General features: G+C 38.4%; 1 protein-coding gene across 1 annotated transcript in view; it reads right to left on the bottom strand.

The window, feature by feature from the left end:
- Positions 1 to 4,249: 4,249 nt before the first annotated feature.
- The window catches only part of LOC145359531 (protogenin-like), a 122,509-nt gene continuing 117,511 nt past the window's right edge, over positions 4,250 to 9,247 (bottom strand). Inside the window, exons 17-20 of the mRNA XM_080214163.1 lie at positions 8,276 to 8,399; positions 7,559 to 7,721; positions 5,351 to 5,461; positions 4,250 to 4,666 (exon numbers count right to left, since the gene is read on the bottom strand). Of these exons, the coding sequence (XP_080070289.1) occupies positions 4,250 to 4,666; positions 5,351 to 5,461; positions 7,559 to 7,721; positions 8,276 to 8,399 (815 nt within the window). The remainder of the gene's footprint in view (positions 4,667 to 5,350; positions 5,462 to 7,558; positions 7,722 to 8,275; positions 8,400 to 9,247) is intronic.

The raw sequence follows: 9,247 nt of genomic DNA, 5'->3' as shown, positions 1-9,247 counted from the left end.
TCAGTGTACAGTACTTCAAAAAGATTGCTGTATATAATGAAAAGATGCCAGCTCTTAATCAGGAAGTTTAACATGGACATTTGTTGTTGCATTAAAATAAAAAGCAAACACTTAAACAACATCGTTTAAGAGAAGACAACAATCTACTCTTCTTGGATTGAAGAGCTAAATTCTACTTTTGATACACAAAGGTGAACAAAAATAATCTTTGGTTTTCATGGGCAGCTGATCTAGCTGTATTTGAAAATAGTAACACTGTATTTATATTGATTATGAAGGAAGCAGCTTTATTTACTCCTCTTCACACTGTGAAACTTGACTAGTCAAGAGACAGAATCCTCTTTATTGCTCAACACTGGTTACAGTTTTTTTTAAAGCTATTACAAGACCCTTTTCTTTCACATACTCCAAAACTGCCATTTAATTGGATGTAACTCTGAGTATACACTACAGACAACGTGACTCTAAGCCACAGAAGTATGCAGCCATCTTTGGAAAAGTCCTCAGTAAATTGCATAGTTGCAATTCAACTGAATTGTTAAAGCAATTCGAGCAAGTTACAGGCAGCTGGAATATTTCACTTTGGTTTTGCGCAGAAGAATTTGGTATTTCTTTTTAAAAACAGTTCAAAATTAGAACCTAGCTTCATCAGGTGAAAAAGTTTGTCTCTTTTTAAAAAAACTTCAAATAATGAAAATAATGCCCAGGGCATCCAGTAAAGCTTAATCAGAAAAAGAGAATCCTCACCTGCTTAGTGATATTAAACAATGCAATATTGAAGAGCAGTGCGCCTTTACACTACAAGAAAATTCTCTTTTTTTCCCCCATTCATCAACTCCATTGTGGGTTAGATGAAAAGTGACAACAGTTCTTAGGTTTGGAATTCAGATACTGCATAGACACAGTGCCCTGTCAATATATATATAAAAAAAAATCCAACAAAGGAAAGGAAATCTTTGGATATAGACACACATCATTTACCTTCGTATACTGCCTTGACTCCTAATACTATAGGATGACACTAATCTGAAAGACAAGTGCTAAACTGACTATTACTATAATTCTGATCTACACTATTAAGAGCAGAGTGCAGCTAACCAGAAGATAGTACTGAGGATAGTTCAATGAGCCAATAGAAGGACAAAACTCAAACATTAAAACCTTTAGGATTTGGATAGGGCAAAGATCCGGCTTGTAACTAATTCTGGACATAAAAACATTGGATATCTATTTAATATAATTCTATTTTTCTTCTAGTAAAGGCTGAACTATAATAGGCCTTGGGTGTTCACACATCAATATAGCTTGCTCCCCAGATCAGTTTTCCAATTATACGACTGTAATATTGTTTTCGAAAAATCAATTTTTCTATTCAAACACATACAAGTCACTACTTCTGATTGATCAGTAACTATCATAAAATTAAGAGATTTAATTGTAATTAAATGGCCCAAAAGGAAATCTCACAGAGGGGGAAAAAAAAGTTTATGTACATTTTCTTTGGTAAGCTTGTTTTAAAATAGTTTTGATATAATCGGTGTCACGGAGGCGTGAACATTTACTGGCACATATTTCTAGTGATCTGTTCTAATTCTTAAAAGCTACACAGTAACTATTTTAAAATCAAAAATTCAACAAGATACCCTGTCAGTACACCACACATCTCAGCGTGGCAGCTCAAATGTAATTATTTGATCCCTGAGGTTAGATAAAAGAATAACACTAAAATAGGTTTTTAAAAAGAGGTAGTATCAAACAGGAGGTGCAAGGTTAGAGCTCATGAGAGTAGCAGCTTCTATTCCCTGTGAAAATTTTTGGTATCGTAAAGCTCTGATTTACATAAGCAATTCTTAAAAATAAAACTACAGTGAAACGCCAAATGATAGTCTTTGGACTGTAACTCTGTGATGAGTTACTTAATGCAATACCCGTAAGCTGAAGTTGTTTTGATTAAATGCAAAATTTCTGGTCTCAAAACATACACTAACCTTCCTCCACTGCCCACCCCCCCCAATACGCGCGCACACACACACCCACACCCCTCCCAAACACACAAAACACGTTTGTAGAAGTAACTCAGTATTCTAACCATTACAATTGGATAATAAATTAAAATTAATTTTGGACATACATTAGCAGCAATGCTAACACAGTTTAATCAAATCTAAAGGATTCTGCTTAATAATTGATGTTCTTAAGGGATAAAATTAAGTCTGGTGTGTACTCTTCCTGCGCATTTAAATGCAATAGAAACTTTCTTGATGACAAATAGCAACATTCTGTAATTACTTGGCATTTGCCACACTGCTGAAATAAGTGAATCCATGCACAGCGGAGAACAGAAGTATTCTGGGCTATAACTCTGAAAAGGTTATTTAACCGTCATTGTGGGATTGGGCGGGGGGGTGGAGGGTAGAGTTAAATGAAGTTAAAAACAAAGTACGCTATTAATAAGTAGAACTGGTGGAAATAAAATGTCTGTTACAATGAAAAAAAGCAAAATTCTGCAGATGCTGAAAAATGTGAAATAAAAACAGAAGCAGCTCAGCAGGTCTGGCAGCACCTTTGGAGCGAGAAACAGAGTTAATGTTGAGAGTCTGCGTGACTTCAGAGATCTGAAGAGTCATAAGGACTTGAAATATTAACTCATTTCTCTTTCCACCTCTGCTGTCAGACCTGCTGAGCTTTTGCAGCACTTCCTATATCTCTTGAAAAGAATTGCTTATGTTTTATCCTCTACTAAATCTACCAAAGTGGACCTGCATCTTTAGCTGATGGTTTTTACCAGTTCTGAGACTGATCATGATTATGCACAGATTTCAGAACTTTAGTTCCAGGAAACAACCCATGTTAATGCTACGGGATAGAAATGAAATCGAAAGTTACATGTTAACAGGTGATCGTGAGGAATTCCCTTGGAACAATACATTCTTAATACAAATCACTTCAACTTCAACTAAATATTTTACGCAGTTTAGTATTTTTCACGAGGTATTGCCCTGAGGAATGAATGATTACGAATGGAAGGGTATTCTACACTTACATAAAAATGACATACCATAATAAATTAAAAGGTTGCCCAAAAAATAACAAATGGAAAGAGAAGTGAATGAGTATGAACCAGCCCAACTGATGTACATGCGTGTGCTGAAATGGACCAAACATGCAATTGCAAGGGTGTCCGTTAGCATGTATGAAATCTTAACCTTGCTTGGACAATTTAAGGCTATGGCTAGGAGTCGCTGCAGGAGCCAGGTTTTTCCTAATTTCTGTATCTGTGTTATATTCTCCAGTTTCTAGCACAGGAAGCCTATAGGTTAGTCCTGACCAGCTTTGATTTGTCTGCTGTCTCCCTCAACAGATATTCAATGAAACTGAAATGTACCCAAAGCACTTTAGACTCAGACTGGATTCATTCTGATTGCACACAAATACTTTTTATAGTTCAGATGCCCTTCAAATTAACAGCGTAGGCGAGTTCGCTCAATTCATGAATGCTACACTGTGCACAAACATATACCCCTTAAAAGAGTGGAAGCATTTCCTCATCCCTCTGATAAAACACACTTCACATTTTTCACAGCTCTCTGTAAACGTGCATTATAGACCAACATAACAGCTGTGAAAAGAGATCATATTAAGTTTCATGGATTGGGACTGAGACTTAAAAACTCGCATTCAAACACATGACTGAATCCTTTACCTTACATTAAAAAATAAAGCCAAGTGAATCAAAACAACTTCAGCTTAGTGGCGTTGCATTTGGTCCCACTTTAGAATGATAGTTGCTTGTATAAACAGAACTTTAGTTAAACACTCTCATGGCAATGTCCTTACAACCCCTACATCACAGCAGAACATCAACAAACATTTCTTTTAGCAAAACAACGTATTTCTGTAAGGAAGTATCAGCTATTAGGCAATGGAGTCAAATATCTGTTAAATACTGGAGTTTACCATTCGGTAACATTGAGGTAGATTTTTCAGCAGAAAGCCTGACATATTATTTCTGCTCCAGTGATATACTTTTCAAAATAAAAATCAAAAGAAATGTAACGGTCCTTTTCACATTTTTGACATACAGACATTCATGGTGGGTAAAATTTAAAATGTAACATTCATCAAACAAAAGCGTGTAAGAACCTGGAGTGATAAAAAAAAGACCCAGATTTTTGTTCCAGAATGTTCTTTGGCTTACTGCACGTTGTCCATTGTACAGATAAATTACGGTCAAACTGGATCGGGTAACTTAAATTGGAAATTCATTGTTGGCGTGTTCAGGAGGAGCAGTTTTTGGAGAAGGCATTTGACAAGGTGAGGTAGTAGGAGAACCAATCAGCAGGAGTTTGGCTCCCTCCGAGGTAGACTTGACAGGAACGCTGGCTGTTTCTGCCTGGACAAATGGCCCCAAGAAGGTAGGTGTAGTACATGTGACAGAAGAAAGGTGAGCCATTTCCATTTCCTCCCTGGAATCGTGCGAGTATCTGCCCGAATCCCCAGTTTCGTGGCTTCCGTCACTGTTGTGAGAATATTCCGTGTCTCCGGCAGTGCTGAACACAGCCTGCAGAGATGTAGGTGGAATGAGTATCGAGCCACCTGATTCGTCACAGGTCAGCCCAGTCAACCGGTAGGAGCTCAGGCCTCGACCATTTCTTCTCGCTGGCTGCTAGCAAAAGAATTAATAGTTACATTTAGCCAGTATTTCACATTCCAGCAAGTCCCTTTGTAAACACTGCAGTGTAAAACTGTTAACAGGATCATTGGTATGTATGGGCAATTTGTACAAACGGCTGTATGATATATTAAAATGATCACAGTAGAAAACCCTGATTCTTTAGAAGATATCATAGCAATGCAGATGGTGCAAGCTTGAAAAGAGGAATACTATGAAGCATGCTTCAAACAGTTAGCTGAGAATTGCTGTGTTTCTCTCGCATGCTGAACTGCAGACAGCCATTATTGAGCTAACTTTATTTACACCTCCCCAGCAGAAAGGCAACATAAAATGCTCAGATTTATTATACCCAATAATTAAAGGAATTAATACTTCAGATGGCTGAGTGTAATCACCCCATAAAATTGCAAATGCAGGATATTTACTACACTTAGTGAGTAAATCAAGTCAAGCATCTGATTCTCACTAAGTCACAGAACACGGATCGATTCTAATGCAACAGTGACCATCAGACCAATGAACCTGAAGCCTTGTTCAGATAGCAGCCGAAGCTCCAGAAACACACTACATGAGATTCCAGCCACCCGATCAGCATCACTTTCTATTTCTCTGTCTTGTGTGTCTAGCTAGTTTTTTTTTAAAACATCCCCTACAAGAGTTGGTTTCAAATCTTACCTGCTTCTCTTTGTGTGCCTTCACCGATTTCTTCATTGGCCCAAAGAAGCACCATTTCTTTGGCTTTTCATTCACACAAGCAGAGCTGCTAATGATCAGATCAGATCCACCCTATTGGGTACAACAGAAAACATTCAAATGGTTTACTTCTTGCTCAATTACTATATATCATTAGCGAATCGAGGTGTTTGAGTCACACACGTTGTTCTAGGTTGAAGTCTCAGTAAAGCCCTTCCCCCTCCCACCCCACCTGCAACCCACCAACCAGTTTCACTCACTTTCAACCACAATGTCAGAAGGACACGTAATGAGAGCTTTTAACCATGTTCCCACATTCTGATCAGAGCTTTTCTCTACATTATTTCTGCCCTGTGCCAATATCTTCATCAGTTTTATCTTGTGTTAAACACAAGTACAGAAGCACGAAATGAATAATAATGCAAAATATTTCCATATTATCCCATGTTTTTCTCAGTCACTTTTTCTAAGGTAGAATTTAAAAGTTGCAATTAATATATTTACTCTCAAGTTGCTTCCCAACTCCCAATTGTTAATGTGACTTTTTTGTTTCTTTATGTCATGTCCTGCTTGTCACCTCCCCTGCTGATGCATAACATGCCTCAGTCATCTAATCTGCCCTGCTTATATCCACTTGCTCCTATTCTCACAGTAAGTGTTAGGGAACATTATAGAAAATTAAGGTTTGTTAGTGGTATATCAATTATATTGTCAGGATACAGGTGAAGGGTATTGATTAATTAAATGTTTGGAGGGCATAAAGTTTCCTCTAAAGTTTTCTTTTTGTTACAGTGCCCCATTAAGCAACTGTTAATTTGTTCAGTAGTTTATTGTATTGGTACAAAAAGGGGATAACTGGGACATGGGGTTGTGTGTGACAGGAGCTGCAAAACTGAACAAAGTCAATAATCTTTCTTTATAAAGAAAAACTATCTTGGTGTTGGCTTCACAATGCAGCTTGGGTTCTGCTCACTGAGTTCTTCTAGCTCCCTCTGATCTGAAACTGGCGTTGACTACAAATCAGGAAGTTCCAGGTCCATTTCCCAGCTTACTGATCTGGTTACTATGGTTACACTTCAGTTATTTTGATGAATGTAAATCACAGGCATCCAGAGATTATAAATGGCACTAAAGAAGTACAATTCTTTATTTAAGGGTGATAAGAAAGACTGGGTCCCTCTCATAATAGATATTCTGTAATTCCTGCTGGAAAAGTGCACGTATGCATATGGTTGGATGAAGGCAAGAATGATCATGGTCACAACATCTCCTGTCACAGCCCAAGGAGGAATTCACGTATTGAAGTGGGCGAGAAGGGAGAAATGTGGCAAGAGAAGTTGTATAAAAGGAACAACAAGGCATATTGGACTATAGAGGGATAAGATAATAAAGGTAAAATCGCAATAGTCCCAGATACCCATAGGCTGCTTCCTCTTTGATGGGGAGAGCTGACTGGAAGCGATTTAGTAAGAAGTCCAGGTTAAAGTTCAAGCTTGTGGGTTTACTATCAAATAAACTTGTTGAACTTTAACCTGTTGAGCGACTTCTTACTGTGTTTACCACAGTCCAACGCCGGCATCTCCACATCACGGAAGCGATTTAACCAGGGGGTCACCAGAGCTCACGCAAGGAGAAAGGCTGAGAAGGCAGGACCTCATGAATAACGTCAACCAGTATGGTGATTGAACCCGTGCCATTAACAGCGCGGGTTCGATCACCATACCGGCATCATTAACCAACTGTCCAGCCAACCGAGTTGAACCGAACCCCACGGGGGTAAGATCGTATATAAAATTGGATTTCCACAATTTCCATTTTGCCTCATATTCTCCGTCACATATTTTTAAATTTTTAAATGGGTGATTTTTAAAATGTCTTGCCAGGTAAGCAGTCTATAGTTTGATGCTGAGGTCAACAATCCATCAACAGCTTCAGCTGACACAGTGTGCATCATTGTGAGACCACGAGGAGTGGATTGCTTAGGGCAGAAACTCAGTAAACGGGTGATGGTCCAACTGATAGTCATTGTGAGGAGATAAAGAAAGAGAATTCACACAGTTTCAATACTATGGGACATGCATTGGTGTTGAAACTTCTGAAGGATTACCTCATTTCACTCAGACTAGCACATTACTATAAAAGACACGAGATAGGTAAAGCAGAAATAAACGTTAACATAAAATTAATCACCTTGGTATCCAAGAAAACATTTTCGGGCATCATTGGCATCAAGGTTTCCACAGTCTCCTGGTCATTCGGATTCTTGGTGATATGGTTGCCATTGACCAGTGGTCTTGTCACATGGGCCAACTGTACAATTCCTTGTTGCTCAGCCTTGGTAGCAGAGGATTTCCTGAACAAACAGAAATTCACCAAGATAATTTACCTTGGCAAACATGCCAGATCCAACAATGGCATCTGTTATTAAGTATTCATGGTGATTTTAATCCCCGATTCAATTGTAAAATGGGTGAATCGGGATAAGTACAACTTATTACAGGAAAGAATAATTCTTAAAATAATGTATCGGTTTGAAGACTCACAGGACTAAGGACGTTCAGCAGACGACTAACATTTTGATTAACAGAAGCTTTTCCTTCACAATTACATTATGTTTACAATAAATTCTAACATAATTCTTAAACCAAGAGAACTGGCAGTGAGTTAAACATGGGATAAAAGCAAATTCCTGCGGATGCTGGAATCTGACACCAGCTTTGACAATCTGGACTCGAAACGGCAGCTTTTTTCAGATGCTGTCAGACCTGCTGAGATTTTCCAGCATTTTCTCTCTTGGTTTCAGATGCCAGCAACTGCAATAATTTGCTTTTACCTCATACAATTCTTGCCAATTTAATGAGAATATTTTGCATACTAGCCTGAAGAGTTATACTTTGAAAACAATACCTTGCTTTGCTTCGATAGAGAAGTATAAGGATGCAGATGATGATACAAGTTAGGGCTATGCAAACTCCAACAATAATTCCAGTCATCGACTTCTGGTCCAGGTGGTAAAACACATCTGACTTAGCTTCAGTAAAAAAAAAACAGAGTGATCTGGGGCATTAGAACAATTAAATTAAAAGTGCAACAAAATGTTTTCAGCTGCTGTTGTTTCACAATACTATTGTTTTCGGTAATGAAACACAATGGGAAAATGTAGATTTGAGAATCTCTCTCATTATGCACATTATCGTAGAATCCCTACAGTACAGACAGAGGCCATTCGGCCCATCGAATTTCCACCAACTCTCTAACAGAGCATTTTACTCAGGCTCTTATTTCCATGACCCCACATATTTACCCAGCTAATCCTTCTAACCTACATGTCTTGGGACACTAAGGAGCAATTTAGTATGTCCAGTCAACCTTATCTGCCACCATGTCACCCTTCATATCACTGACAATATAAATACGGGAATGTGGAACTGAGCCACGACAGATCAGCCATGATCTTATTGAATGGCGGGGCAGGCTCGAAGGGCTAGATGGCCTACTCCTGTTCCTATTTCTTATGTTCTTATATATCACTGAGGCCATTATTGATAAATACAAAGCAATTAAAAATTAAATCTTCATAAAATTTTCCTTTTGCATATGTAATTTGCATAAAGGCTTCTTGTTGTCTGTAGCAATGATCCACATGGTGAATCTGGACAGAAATAAATTTTGTTCAAATTTGTGGATAAAGAGGATATGCAGTCAGCCATTTGTAGAAACAAAGACGACAGTAATCATACATTTGAAAGTACTGCCACCAGATTTTTTTCAAGTTTCTGCTGACATTATGGGTGGAAGGTTCCTGTCCCGCCTGCCACAGGAATCAGAGGGCGGGACACAAACCAAGCAAAGGTCCACTGACCTCGGGCAGGAACTTCC

This window comes from Carcharhinus amblyrhynchos, chromosome 28 (genome assembly GCF_965287045.1).
Source record: "Carcharhinus amblyrhynchos chromosome 28, sCarAmb.v2.hapA, whole genome shotgun sequence".
Classification (NCBI taxonomy): Eukaryota; Metazoa; Chordata; class Chondrichthyes; order Carcharhiniformes; family Carcharhinidae; genus Carcharhinus; species Carcharhinus amblyrhynchos.
The sequence above is the reverse complement of the archived record's forward strand: the minus strand, read 5'-3'. Positions and strand labels throughout refer to the sequence as shown.